Source organism: Artemia sp. Qi Xiang Cuo, chromosome 9 (genome assembly GCF_049724085.1).
Source record: "Artemia sp. Qi Xiang Cuo chromosome 9, ASM4972408v1, whole genome shotgun sequence".
In the NCBI taxonomy this organism is placed as follows: Eukaryota; Metazoa; Arthropoda; class Branchiopoda; order Anostraca; family Artemiidae; genus Artemia; species Artemia sp. Qi Xiang Cuo.
The window spans coordinates 64,910,497-64,926,074 of NC_142802.1; the positions used below are offsets into that span (position 1 = coordinate 64,910,497).

Below are 15,578 nucleotides of genomic sequence, written 5' to 3' on the forward strand. Positions count from 1 at the left end.
AGGACACTCCCCCACAACCCTCGGGGCAAGGGTTTTAACTTATGCCCTGGGGGTATATAAGGTTTTTATAGAAGGTGTTGTCGTAGAAACTTCAAACCAGGCTCATTCGATAGGAATTTCGAAGGGCTAGTACCCCATTTTTAATAGTCGAAAATGATTGGAGGGCAACTAGCCCCCCCCCCACGCCCATCATTCCCCCAAACACATCCAATCAAAATTTTGAGATAGCTGTTTTGTTCAGCGTAGTTGATTTCCAGATAGAAAATATGTTCTTAAGGAGGACACTCCCTCAAAACCCTCAGGGCAAGGGTTCTAAGTTATGCCCTGGCGGCATGCAAGGTTTTTATAGAAGGTGTTGTTGTAGAAACTTCAAAAAAGGTTCATTCGATTGGAAATTGGAGTGGCTCGTACCTTTTTTAATATTTGAAAATGATTGAAGGGCAACTAGCCCCCCTCTCCCCACGCCCATCATTTCCCCAAACACATCAATCAAAATTGTGAGGTAGCGATTTTGTCCAGCGTAGTTGATTTTCAGATAGAAAATATGTTTTTAAGGAGGATACTCCCCCACAACCTTCGGGACAGGGGTTATAAGTTATGCCCTGAGGGCATATAAGAACGATGTTGGCACAATGTACTATGTACTATTTTTTTCGTTTAGAGGGCACTTCATATGGAAGAAGTTGTCGTAGAAATTTCAAAAGGAGCTCAGTTACTCCAAAATTGAGAACTCTAGCATCCTTTTTAATAGACAGAAGTGATTGAAAGTTAGCAAGCCCCCTAAGCCCATGACTCCCCCAAACACATCCAATCAAAATTTGGAGATAGCCATTTTGTTCAGCGTAGTAGATTTCCAGATAGAAAATATGTTTTTGAGAAGGACACTCCCCCACAACCCTCAGGGCAAGAGTTTTAAGTTATGCCCTGGGGTATATAAGGTTTTTATAGAAGGCGTTGTCGTTGAAACTTCAAAACAGGCTCATTCGATTGGAAATTTAAAGGGCTAGTGCCCTTTTTAATAGTCAAAAGTGATTGGAGGGCAACGAGCCCCCCCCCACGCCCATTCGTTCCTCAAACAAATCCAACCCAAATTTTAGATAGCCATTTTGTTCATCGTAGTTGATTTTCAGTTGGAAGATACTTATTTGAGGTGGAAACTCTCCCACAACCCTTAGGGCAAGGGTTTTAAGTTATACCCAGGGGGCATATAAGGTTTTTATAGAAGGCGTTGTCGTAGAAACTTCAAAAAAGGCTCATTCTATCGGAAATTCAAAGGGCTAGTACCCTTTTTAATAGTCGAAAGTGATTGGAGGGAAACTAGCCCCCCCCCCCCACGCCCATCTTTTCCCCAACCACCTCCAATCAAAATTTTGAGATAGCCATTTTGTTCAGCGTCGTTGATTTCCAGATAGAAAATATGTTTTTGAGGAGGTCACTCCCCCACAGCCCTCAGGGCAAGGGTTTTAAGTTATGCCCTGGGGGCATATAAGGTTTTTTAAGAAGGTTTTGTCGTAGAAACTTCTAAAAAAGCTCATTCGATTGGAAATTCAAAGGACTAGTACCCTTTTTAATAGTCGAAAGTGATTGGAGGGTAACTAGCCCCACCCCCACGCCCATTATTTCCCAAACACCTCCAATCAAATTTTGAGATAACCATTTTGTTCAGCGTAGTTGATTTCCAGATATAAAATATGTTTTTGAAGAGGACACACCCCCACTACCCTCAGGGCAAGGGTTTTAAGTTATACCCTGAGGGCATATAAGGTTTTTAAAGAAGGCGTTGTCGTAGAAACTTCTTAAAAAAGCTCATTCGATTGGAAATTCAAAGGGCTAGTGTCCTTTTTAATAGTCGAAAGTGATGGGAGGGCAACTAATCCCCTCACCCACGCCCATCATTCCCTCAAACACATCCAATCAAAATTTTGACATAGCCATTTTGATCAGCGTAGTTTATTTCCAGATAGAAAATATCTTTTTGAGGAGGACACTCCCCCACAACCCTCTGGGCAAGGGTTCTAAGTAATTCCCCGGGGGCATGTAAAATTTTCATAGAAGGCGTTGTCGTAGAAACTTCAAAACAGGCTCATTCGATTGGAATTCGAAGGGCTAGTACCCTTTTTAATAGTCGAAAGTGATTGGAGGGCAACTATCCCCCTTCCCCCCCACGCCTATTATTCCCCCAAACACATCCAATAAAAATTGTGAGATATCTATTTTGTTCAGCGTAGCTGATTTCCAGATAGAAAATATATTTTGAGGAGGACACTCCCCCACTACCCTCGGTGCAAGGGTTTTAAGTTACGCCCTGGGGGCATATAAGGTTTTTATAGAAGGCGTTGTCGTAGAAACTTCAAAAAAGGCTCATTCGATTGGAAATTCAAAGGGCTAGTGCCCTTTTTAAAAGTCGAAAGGTATTGTAGGGCAACTAGCCGCCCCAAGCCCATCATTTCCCCAAACACATCCAATCAAAATTTTGAGATAGCCATTTTGTTCAGGGTAGTTGATTTCCAGCTAGAAAATGTGTTTTTGAGAAGGACACCCCCCACAGCCCTCAGGGCAAGGGTTTTAAGTTATGCCCTGGGGGCATATAAGGGTTTTAAAGAAGGTGTTGTCGTAGAAACTTCTAAAAAAGCTCATTCGATTGGAAATTCAAAGGGCTAGTACCATTTTAATAGTTGAAAGTGATCGGAGGGCAATTAGCCCCCCCCCCCACGCCCATTATTCCCCAAACACCTCCAATCAAATTTTGAGATAGCCATTTTGTTCAGCGTAGTTGATTTACAGATAGAAAAAATGTTTTTGAGGAGGACCACCCCCACTACCCTCAGGGCAAGGGTTTCAAGTTATACCCTGAGGGCATATAAGGTTTTTAAAGAAGGTGTTGTCGTAGAAACTTCTAAAAAAGCTCATTCGATTGGAAATTCAAAGGGCTAGTGCCCTTTTTAATAGTCGAAAGCAAATGGGAGGGCAACTAGCCCCCTCCCCCACGCCCATCATTCCCCCAAACACATCCAATCAAAATTTTGACATAGCCATTTTGTTCAGCGTAGTTGATTTCCAGATAGAAAATATCTTCTTGAGGAGAACACTCCCCCACAACCCTCAGGGCAAGGGTTTTAAGTTATGCCCTGAGGGCATATAAAATTTTTATAGAAGGCGTTGTCGTAGAAACTTCAAAACAGGCTCATTCGATAGGAAATTCGAAGGACTAGTACCCTTTTTAATAGTCGAAAGAGATTGTTTGGCAACTAGCCCCCCCCACGCCCATCATTCCCCCAAACACATCCAATTAAAATTTTAAGATAGCGATTTTGTTCAGCGTAGTTGATTTCTAGATAGAAAATATGTTTTTGAGGAGGATACTCCCCGACAACCTTCGGGGCAAGGGTTTTAAGTTATGCCCTGAGGGCATATAAGAACGATGTTGGCACAATTTACTATGTTTTTTTTTTCCTTTAGAGGGCACTTCATATGGAAGGGGTCGTCGTAGAAACTTCAAAAGGGGTTCATTCGATTGGAAATTGAGATTTCTAGTGCCCCTGAGTGCCTCCCCACGCCCATCATTACCCCAAACACATCCAATCAAAATTTTTCGATAGCCATTTTGTTCAGCGTACTTGATTTCCAGATGGTAAATGTATTTTTGAGAGAGAAATTCCCGCACATCTTTCTGGACTTGGATTTTAAATAATGCCCTGGGGGCATATCAGGTTTTTATTGAATGCGTTGCTGTGGGAACTTGAAAAAGGGCTAATTCAGTATGAAGTTCAAGAGAATAGTATTCTTTTTAATAGTCGAAAGTGATTTCAGGGCAACTAACCCCCTTCTCACGCCCACCTTTTCCCCAAACACATCCAATAAAATTTTTGAGATAGCCATTATATTCAGCATAGTTGATTTCCAGATAGAAAATATATTTTTGAGGAGGATACTCAGCGTACTTGATTTCCAGATAGAAAATATAACTTTGAGGAGGACACTGCCCCACAGCCCTCAGGACAAAGATTATAAGGTATGCCCGGGAGGTATTCAAGGTTTTTTTGAATTATTGGTCGTAGAAACTTAAAAAAGGGCTCATTCGATTTCAAAATCAAAGGGACAATACTCTTTTTAATATTCAAAAGTGGTTGGAGGGTAAGTGACCCCCCTCTCACGCCCACCTATTCCCCAAACACATCCAATCCAAATTTGTAGATAGCCACTTTACTCAATGTAGTTGAAAGTTTTGGAAATTAGGTCTTTAAGGATGACAACCCCTCCACCCATTGCCCTCAGGGCAAGGGTTATAAGTTATGCCCTGGGGTAATATAAAGTTTTTATTGAAAGCGTTGTCGTAGAAACTTCAAAAGGGCTCATTCAGTTGGAAATTGAAAGGGCTAGTGCCTTTTTTAATAGTTGAAAGGTGGTAGTTGACAGGTGGGCCCTTCTCGCGCCCACCATTTTCCAAAACACATCCAATCAAAATTTTGCAGGCCAAACTATGGTCTTAAAAAACGAAAAGATTTAAGGTATTATTTTCTTTTTCCCTGAAAAAACTATGTCTATATAAAACGAACAGAAATTAATTTAAAAAACTCTTTCCACAAAATCATTTTTTCAAAGAAAAGTAAAGAACTCCATTAAACAAAAAATTAACAAAAATAAAATCAAATAATCTACTAAGCGTGAAACTACCACAAATCAGCATCGATAAATAAATGAAACCCAAAACGAACAGAAATTACAATAATTCACCAAATCAAACTCAAAACGAGTAGAAATTAACAAAAGTAGGGCGCAAAATCCCTGTGCCTTCCCAAGGCCAGAACAAAACTTGCACTTTATTAAAAATACAAATGAATGTGCATTGTCAGTTTAATATACATATACTGTTATTTAGTAATCAAAATGTTTATATTATTTGATTAATTAAAGTTATAAAAGTAAAAACATTTATATTTTTTCAGTGAAGTGCAAATTTTGTGTACATACGCCCTTATTAGCCCGGATGCACGCAGTGTCTTTTGATTTATTTCAGTACCCCTTTAGCATTCCCCAAAAATTTCAAGCATTCTTCAACATGCTTTAAAAGTTTCAATTTAACACCCTCAGCCGTTCCTGAGATATTGCTGATTAATCCTTTTGACAGCTAGTATGCAGATAGTGAGTTTTGATTTTGGTCAACCTATCTTCAACATTTCCTGAAAGTAGTCGAAATGGTCACAGTCACAATCGCAATTAAACGTAGTCACAAGAAGTCGCAGTCGCAAGTAGTTGCAGCTGCACTAGCAGTAGTAGTAGTCCACCTGAAAGTTCCAAATTAATACCCTTAGCGATTCCTAGGATATTGCAGATGCGCCCTTTAGATAGTATGAATACACAGTGTCTTCTGATTAAGTTCCGTATCCCCCTCAACTTTCCCTGAAATTTCACCTTAATACACTTAGGTTTTTCGGACACACCCAGGATCAAACATTCCCTCTTTCCCAGTGATAAATCAATCATGCAAACAATGGGCAAATTACAAAGTTCACAACCACTGCCCAAAGGACTGTATGGGGCATGGCATATCCTGAGGCCTAGTTATTACATCTTTTGAAAAAAATAGTTTTTTTTCAATAATTTCGATCAGTGCTGGGGAGGAGTCATCTAAATACGGCAAGTGGTGGAGGAGTTGGTTGCCCTCCAATTATTTTCGAACATCCCCGTCCATAAGCCCTGAAGGTTTCAAATTAATACCTTCAGCCGTCCCTAAGATATTGCTGACACACCTTTTTGACAGCAAGCAGGCATATATTGTGGTTTAATTGTGTTCACTAGGCCTATTCCCCTCAACATTTCTGAAAGTAGTCACAAATAAAATTCGTCCCAGTCAAAGTAGTTGCATTCACAGTCACGAGTAGTCGCTGTCACAAATAGTCGTAGCCGAAAGTAGTCAAAGATAAAATTAGTCACTGTCACAAGTAATCTTAGCCGCAGTCTAATGTAGACTGCGTTTTGTACATCTCAAGAACGATTAATGGGATTTAGTAGAAACTTTTAGGGAATGTTGAGGGGAAAATTAAACTAAATGAAAAGACCCTATTTGCATCTTGGTTGTCAATGGGGCCATATGTGAAATATCTCAGGATCAGCTAATGGAATTTAGTTGAAACTTGCAGAGGATGTTTAACTAAAGGAAAAAAAAATATTACATACATCTAACTTGTTAAAATAAGCGGTGTGTGCGATGCTTCAGGAGCATTAAAGGGTAGAATTTGAAATTTTCAGAGAATGCTAAAGGTGTTGAACTTGATCAGAAGATGCTATATGTATCCCAGTATTCAAAAGGGCGTATCAGCAATATCTCATTTGCAAATGACAAAGGCTACACTCAAGTCCCCTTTTGCCATTTCAGACTTAAATTAGAATATGATGTTTCCTGTAAAACTATAACATTATTTATTATATTAACCAATAATAAAACTTTGGCAATTAAAAAAGAAAAGAAATTAATTGGAAAAAAAAACTTTCCGAAAAAGAAGTTTTTAGTCAAGAGCCATGTTAAACTTAAGACCAGCAGTAATAAAGTTCCTCAATAATTCCAGCTTAGAACGACCAGAAATTACTATCAAAGAATAAATGAAACCCAAAACGAACAGAAATTAGAATAAATGATCTTTGCAAACATAAAGTTAACAGATACTGATAATCAGTCAGACGAATAAATCAATCCTAGAAAGAGAGTAAAAATTACATTGAACATTCAAGTCCAATTGAAAACGAACAAAAATTGCTATGAACAGGAGTTTGACTGTTACCCAAACCTTAAACGTTCTAAGGCCTTATGAGTCATTTGCACTTTACTAGAAACAAAATATATAAACATATTTTCTGTATTTATAGCGTTGAAAAAAAGAAAAAAAATCAATAAAAAAAGTTATATATTTTTAATTATAACAAAAATATCGTGATATATTAAATTTTCCGTTTACTTCCATTAGTTTTCTTTTACTCATCTTGATTTTTAAGGAGATTTTGTTGTTTTTTTGTCTATATCTAAAAAAATTAAAACACAATGTTCAAAATACATATAGTTTTCAATAAAACGTAGATGACGCAATGGTTTATTAGATTTTCATGTCGGGGAGGGGCAAAGAGGCAGTTGTGAAACTCCTGTTGTAGTAATTTTGGCATTTGTTTCGGAAAGTTTTTAAAATTAATTTTATGTAAGGGCCAATCCGTTCTGTCCCCCTCCCCTCATATTTTCCCGTGTCATCATAAATTGTCGAAACAAAATTATTCTCTACATTTTAGTTCATTCTGAAAACGAGCTCCCTTTTTATTATTTATTATTCCTTTGATGTAAATTGCAATTTATTATTTATACAATGCAATTTGAATTGATCGATTATTTCAGCGTCACATACGTTCGAGATTCTTTGGATAGCGAGCCATCTATTTTTCTTGATCCGAACACTTTCTCAGAAGATGGAACTATCGCCCTGACTAACAAAGCTTTTTCAGAAGATGGTCAGATCTTTGCCTACGCTTTAAGTCACGCTGGCTCTGACTGGCAGCAAATAAAGTTCAAAAATGTTGCAACGGGTAAGCGTGAAGTGTGAACTCTGAGCCGAGATTGAACTCTCTCGCTCTATCTGTCTTCTCTGTTTTTTCTCCTCTCTGTTTTGCTGTCACTCTCCCCCTCTCTCTCTCTCTCTCTTTCTTTCTCTCTCTGTCTTCCTCTCTCATTCTTTCTCTCCCCCCTCTCTCTCTCCTCTCTCTCTCCCTCCTTCTCTCTGTCCTCTCTCTCTCTGTTTCTCTCTCTCTTTCTCTCTCTTGCTTGCTCTCTCCCCTCCCCCCCCTCTCTCTCTCTCTCTCTCTCTCTTCTCTCTTTCTCTGTCTCTCTCTGTCCTCTCTCTCTCACTGTCCTCTCTCTCGCTGTCCTCTCTCTCTCTTGCTTTCTCTCTCCGTCACTCCCTCTCTCTCTCTCTCCCTCTCTCTCTCTCTCTCTCTCTCTCTCTCTCTCTCTATCTCTCTCTCCCCTCTATCTCTCTCGCCCCCTCTCACTCTCCCCTCTCTTTCTCTCTTCTCCCTCTTTCTCTCCATCTCCTTTCCCCCGCTCTCTGTATCTCTTCCCCCGGTCTCTCTCTCTCTCATACACTTTTTTAAGGAGTTTGAAAGCAAGATATGCCTTTTACTAATGAATTTCTCTTTCTTCCCACAACTCCCCTTGCTATCTCCTATCGCACATTCATCTCTTTGTCATATCTCTTTCTTCTTCGTTTATATCGCTACGTTTTTCTTTACTATCTTTCGTTGTTTTTTATTTAATGTGTACTCCCTTACTCAACATTTTTCTGCTTGTCTAAGAATAACCGTTATGTTTATTACTTTTTATGAAATTTCTTTAAAGATAAATGAATTTGCTAAACTTATTCGTACAAAAGAAAAAGAATTGTTGTTAATTGAAGAGAGTTGACTCGGAGTAAGATAATTATACCTTAAATTATAACACTTTGTCATTTTATGTTAAATTATAACTTTTTGTCAAAACTCTACTTCTTATAGTAATGAAAAACTTTAGAATAAAGAGCGAGGCATTGAGGAGGGGACGGCCCCTTTCATATACGGAATAATTTCTGTTTGTTGAAGTTTTAATGCCGCTCCTCACTTTCAGTTAAAAAATAGTTTTTTTTTATTTAATTTCTGTACGTTTTTCAACTAATTTACTTTCAAATTCGGCTTCCAGTGATCACTCCAGAAATGCCTCCTTCCGTAGAATTTTTTTGGAAATCAAAACACGTGGAAAATAGCCCCCCGATAATTCCCCCGGAAAATCTCCACATACACAATTGAGTTGACAAAGATAATGTAAGACAATTAACAAGAATTTCGTATAGCAATTCTGTCAAATCCCCGAAGTGTAAAATTTTTCCTGGAAAATTCATTCCCCCCCCCCCTAAATTTTCCTCCCCAAGGAAGATTCTCCCGATGGAAATCCGCCCCAAGCACAACTCTCCCCTCCAGATAAATGTCTGTACACTTGCCAATAACAAATACTACTGGTAAACAATGGGCAAATTTCGAAACTTACAGGTCTGTTCCCACAGACTATGGGGGATCATTTTACCCCTAAGGACATATTTATTTGGTCTTTCAATCATACTGAACAAAATGGCTTCAAAATTTGATCAGATAACTCTTACATCTTATACATCTTAAAATTTTAATCAAATAACTTGGGGGAATAAGTGGGCATGGGAGAGGGGCCAGTTGCCTTCCAATCTTTTTTGTCACTTAAAAAGGGCACTAGAACTTTGAATTTCAGTTCAAATGCGCCCCCTTTGGATCTTCTAGGACAATTATTTCAATACGATTACCCCTGGGAAAAAAAAAAAAAAAAAAAAAAAAAACACAAATAAAAATGCATCCGTGATCTGTCTTCTTGCAAAAATAGCAAATTCCACATTTTTGTATATAGGAGCCTGAAACTTCTACAGTAGGATTCTTGGGTACGCTGAATCTGATTGGGTGATCCACCAAGATTCCTTTAGTTTTGGGGTATTTCTCTCCGATTTCAAAAGTGGGGATAATAATCGTACTCCTTTTCTTAGCAATTTCTGTTTGTTTCAAGTTTGACTTGAATATTCTTTTTAATTTTGCTCGTTTTAGGGTTTGTTTATTTTTTTGTATCAGTATCTGTTATATTTATGTTTGATTAAATTATTTATTGATAATTGTTCACACACACATTAATTTCGGTTGGTTTTAGATAGTTTATTCATTGATATTAATTTCGGGTCAATTAAAGTTTGAATTACTATGAGACTTTATTTATCCTCTGTTTAAGTTTTAATATGGGTCTTTACTGTTCTTTGAAAAAGTTCTCTTTAAGTGGAAGTTTCTTTTTCAGTTAATTGTTTGAAATCAAAATTGACTTCTTTAAGAAAAACTGGCATGTTGGAAAATGGTTGTAATTATCTATAGCAATGCCAAAAAATAAGACAAGTTCCTCACAATCATTTCAGTTGCATTTTTTTTTCTGCCAGGCTTGTGTGTCGTTTTGAATTATCAAAAGTAATACCTTATGTTCTCATTAATGCATTGTTTGTTAAACTTCATTAATAAAAGAACTAAAGCCAAACATGCCCAGCATGATAAATCATAGAAAGAAAATCTTTTCTCAAGATTCCTTTCTTTGCAATTTCATTTTCGGCTCATTCAGACTGAGATTCTTACTAAGACCGAAGTTTAGCTGTCGCTGATTTGAGTTAATCAGGATTTGTCGTAGAATTTTTCAGCCATTCAGAAAATTATGTGAAAAATCTGGTTGGGTAAAATTAACACCAGCTACATCGCAGTATTAGTGAAATCTTTTGTCTATGGTCCTTATTTTTATTATTTTTTATTTTTAAATTAGAATTTTAAATTTTATTTTTAAATTAAATTTTATTTTTAAATTTTTAAAAAATTAATTTAATTTTTAAATTAATTTAAATTTTTTATTTTTATTTTTAAATTATTTTTAAATTTATTTTTTTAAATTAGTTTTATTTTTGTAGGAGAAGATTACCAAGAAGTACTAGAAAAAGTGAAGTTTTCCTCAATTGCATGGACTCATGACAACAAAGGGATATTTTACATGGTTCGTAAGAATTTTAGAACGATTCTTAATAGAATCATAAAATATCAATGAAGGATAAAAAATATTAAATTGAATTAAAGTATATAATTCCCTAAAACAATTAAAAAAGAATAGCTATTGACAATTATTCAGTGTAAATGAATTTAATTTTGATCTAATCAAGCATTGCTAATTAAGTGTAGGAATGAATATGGTGATTAAAATTGAAAGGTAAACATATTTAATTAAATTTATTCTAAAATTGAACAGAATAACTTCCGATTGAGACTTAATTAAATCTGAATAGACAACGCTTCAAGCATTTTTATGCTTCTTTTTTTCTAGATTTTGTGTCTTTGTGAGGTTTTGTGTCTATGTTTGTTTGATAAACATGAGCACCATTAACCATAAAAATGACAAGAAACCATAAGCAAAATTATGATGTTTGTTTGATCACTTTAAATTTAACTATTAATTACTTATAACAAAAAAACTGAGTTCCGATAATCGTGTGTCCTACCTTGGATTGCGTCATTTTAGAAACTTGAAGGGAGGAGCATCCATTAAACTGCTTCTGTCATTGGTCAGTTGCCATACGGAGCTGCATGATCGATCTAATCCTGACCCATTTTAGAAGCAATCAGTTACACAAAATTGAACTGGATTTCATTGATTACTGACAGTCTCATAGAAACCTCAGTCGCCTTAAGAGCGGTGTGACTTTAAGTGGACATGTGGAGCCGCATGTTACGTTTAATTCTCAGATATTCCAGAAGCAATAAGTTGCCATGTGGAGCAGCATGTGGCACCTAGTTTTCATTTATTTCAGAAGCAATTGATTGCAAGAAGTTTTTGCCAAATGCTCACCCATTGCTCACCCAAATCTGATTCTCACCCATTTCAGAAGCAATCGGTAAAAAAAAACTGAATTGCAAGTCGCTGTTTACTGATAGTCTCACAGAAACCTCTTTCGCTTAAAGATTTGTATGGCTTAAAGTTGCCATGTGGAGCAGCATGTGGCACCTAGTTTTCATTTGTTTCAGAGGCAATTGATGGCAAGAACTTTTTGCCAAATGCTCACCCATTGCTCACCCAAATCTGATTGTCACTCATTTCAGAAGCAATCGGTTAAAAATAAAACTGAATTACAAGTCGCTGTTTACTGATAGTCTCACAGAAACCTCTTTCGCTTAAAGATTTGTATGGCTTAAAGTTGCCATGTGGAGCAGCATGTGGCACCTAGTTTTCATTTATTTCAGAAGCAATTGATTGCAAGAAGTTTTTGCCAAATGCTCACCCATTGCTCACCCAAATCTGATTCTCACCCATTTCAGAAGCAATCGGTAAAAAAAAAAACTGAATTGCAAGTCGCTGTTTACTGATAGTCTCACAGAAACCTCTTTCGCTTAAAGATTTGTATGGCTTAAAGATGCCATGTGGAGCAGCATGTGGCACCTAGTTTTCATTTGTTTCAGAGGCAATTGATGGCAAGAACTTTTTGCCAAATGCCCATGGTTGAAAATTCCTCATAGAACAAATCCAGTCCAACATCTCCAGTTACAAAGTAAATCACTTTTTTAAAGGGAAGAAGTGATTTCTCATTATTATTTCTTTTTTTTCGCAAGAGTGATCATATGGAAATAAAGGTTTTAAGATCTTGACAGATGATTCATTTCAAAGAAAATTGTCAAGTCTAGGGGAGGGTGGGGTTGGTTCGGACAAAATTGTTGGGTTGGGTGCAGCTTCTGTCCAAATCAGTATCCATCTTCCGTTTTCATCTTAAAAGAAAGATATTGTGTCCAAGATTTGTCAGGAATTTTGGTAGACTTTTATCTCTCGTCTTTAGACAAAAAAAAATCCAACAATAAAAAAAAAATAATTGTCCGAAGTTACCCCACGGTGTGGGGTGGGTTCAGACAATGTGTGGGGTTACTTCGGACAGCAGTAATATGGGTTTGGCAACTTCACAGATTAAAGAAAAAAACGCCATTTACTGAAAAGTTGAATATGTATAAAAGTAAAACAAGTAAAATGAAAGTTGAAGAAAAAAAATCAAGTAACTAGAACCGAAGCTCACAGGAGCTCTATCTCACGTTGTAGCTGCTGAGATCACATTGAAAAGTGAGTCCTCGCTTTGTCCGTTCAGTCCCTCCAGTGGCAGTTGGTCATGGAAGAGAAAGAACAATGTCGTTTGAAGAGACGAAGGCTTTGTCCACAATATCCGTAAAAATGAACCGTGCTCCATTTCTGCGAAGGAACAAGACTTTTAGATCGCTTCCAGTTTTTCCTTTTATCTGGCCAACGTAGAAGATATCCGACTTCTTCGATTTGCCAAATTTGAATTTTACCAGAACATAGCTATCCGTTTGAGCTTGGTCAATATCAAAAGGCTCAAGGTCCTCTTCTACGTCTCCACAGTGAAGAGACTCGTCGCTTGAGGAGTCGCTCGGGGCAACAGGTTCAGAAAGAATCTCCGCCTCATCAGTTCCGTCGTCTTTGTTAGGCTTGCGGACTGCGCTGCTCTTACGTTTCTTTGTAGATGGCGTCAGCTTGGCCTTCTTTTTCTTTTTAGCTACGATCTCTTCTTTCTCAGGGGTGTCAGTGAGAATAAGAGTTCTTCCTCTGTTGCGATTCCCAAGTCCCAGAACAGTAACAGCCCCCACTCGCGGAAAAGGTTTTACTTCTTCGGGTGACCTTATGAAAGAAGCAATTGGTGGTCCAGCTTCGGAGTTGGCTTGCAAGGAGTGGCTCTGCGAACTGGTTGTTTGGTCTAGCGGCCTATCCGTCACAAAGGATGGGGCAAAAGCTCCCTTTAGGAGTACATCGCGATTGAATGGAAAAATTCCAGCTGCTCGAAACGCAGAGACTATGTTGGATGCACTGAGCTTCTCAAGGAACGGAACCCTGCTGAGTGAGGCTACTTCATAAATTGAAATGCGCTGTCCGGGATGCAACTGCAGCCATTCATTGAAGCGCTCTTTCAGTGCACCCTTGAAAGGAGAAAGCACTCCTACGTCAAGTGGCTGAAGCTTGTGGGAGCAGTGGGGTGGGAATGTCAACAGTGTCACGTGATTTTGCTTACAGTGTTCGATCACACGTACATCCAGATGGCTATCATGGTTGTCCATGAGCAGTAGGATGGGAGTCTCTTCATCTGGCTTGGTTATTTTCATGAAGTGTCGCATAGCCTCCAAGAACAACTCGCCGTTGACCCAACCACTAGGGTGCGCAAGCCCAAGGCAACCAGGGGGGCCTTCGTTTGTCATTCTAGGTATGAAATTCACTCGCGGAAAAATGAAGACCGGTGGAATAGTCGCTCCAGACGCACTGGCAAAACATACAGCAGTCACGTTTTGACCTCTTTCTGCAGACACAGTCTGACCAACCTGTTTTTGTCCAGTTGGTGCTAGGACTTTCGGTGGTGGAATCACGGTGACTATACCTGTCTCGTCAATGTTCCAGATGCGATCAGACGTCAGTTTGGCTCCAAACCTTCCATAGACATCAAGTAGCTTGTCAAAAAACGTCTGAACGACAGTTTTGTTGAAACGGGAGGCTCTTGCCTGACTTGTGGCTTCTGGCTTCCTCACCGAGATGTCTGAATTCCGTTTCAGAAACGCAAAAAGCCAGTCCTTTTACGCTGCTTCATTGAAACACCAGTTTTCTGGTACAGAAATGTTATTCGCACGGGCGTAAGAGTAAGCAAATTTTCGTGCTTGAGTTGTTGTTAGTCCATGGTTCATTCTCGAACAAGTGCAAAAGTAGTCGGCTAGTTTTCGCTCGTGTTCGCTTTCAAAAACTTGCCTGTTATGTTTTGGTCTTGTCGGGAAGTTTATCTGTATTGGCCCAGGTTTTTCGTTGACACTTTTATTCGCTTCTCCTGTCTGCGGCCTTGAGCGCCTTACATAGCCCAGTAGCGCCGACTTCTTTATGCCGAAGTTTTCTGCAATTTGTCTCAATGTTCCTTCCTTTTTCAGATAAGCCCCAACTGCTTTCTTCATGTTTTCTAGGTTAACGGGAGGGTCTTGTCGCTTATTTTTTTATGATCAAGGCATTCTGAAAGAAACTGTTTTTAGTAACAAGTAATAAATTGCATATTAACAGGTACACGATGTGAAAAAAAGAGGAAAAGTTGGAAATACTGACCACAAAAAGTGTCTGGGGTGGGTTCAGACAATGTCCGAATCCACCCCACTACCGTTGTCCGAAGCAACCCTACCCGCGATAAAAAGTCTGAAACCTCACTGACGCTGTAACTACTATAGATGCCGCCAAAAACTAAAATTTAAACAACTTAGCAATGCCATAGTTAAACGCTGCAACAGTCAGCAAAATTCAATGACTAGTAATAACGGCCAAATAAAATCACAAACAAAGAAAGATACAGGACGCCACACCAACCTTTTTTCGGTTTTTCTCAAATATTTCAAAAACGATTGCACGTGTGATAACCAAACTATATACTCAAGTAGGGTACTAGATGGCACATCTATGGTATTTTTTTGGTGAATTTTAGAGGGCGTTGTAGGAAGAGAGGCTCTTGTCCAGACTCACCCCGTGTCCGAACCAACCCCACTCTCCCCTTTTGCCCGTTTTGAATAAAAATCGCGACTCTGTTTCCCTGAATTTTGCTGATCTTTGCAAAAGAAGTTCATGGGGATTAAATACAACTCACGAAATAGTGATAAATGCTCTTGCGATTACTTATCAGTTTTAACTCTATAACGTTTAATAGATATTGATTTGTCAACTTGAATTAATTGTTCGAGTAAATCATTCCTCTGACAAACTAATTGAAAAAAAAAAGTTTTATTGATGAAGTAAAATCCAAAGTTGAAGCTTAAAACCAACAAAAATTATTGCTTCGCAGTTTGTGCAACATATATCTAAAAAATTGGTTCAAATAAACCGACCCGTGATACTTTGCCATGCTTGTAGAAATCTATAAAAACCAGCGTTTTACTGAAATCACAAAATCGACGAGATAGAACAG

At 38.2% G+C, this 15,578-nt stretch overlaps 1 protein-coding gene across 1 annotated transcript in view; it reads left to right on the plus strand.

Annotated features, from left to right (window-relative positions):
• The window catches only part of LOC148948938 (prolyl endopeptidase-like), a 104,680-nt gene that overhangs the window by 29,746 nt on the left and 59,356 nt on the right, over nucleotides 1–15,578 (plus strand). The window contains 2 exon segments of the mRNA XM_089094840.1: nucleotides 7,379–7,566; nucleotides 10,524–10,606. Coding sequence (XP_088950966.1) covers nucleotides 7,379–7,566; nucleotides 10,524–10,606 — 271 coding nt within the window.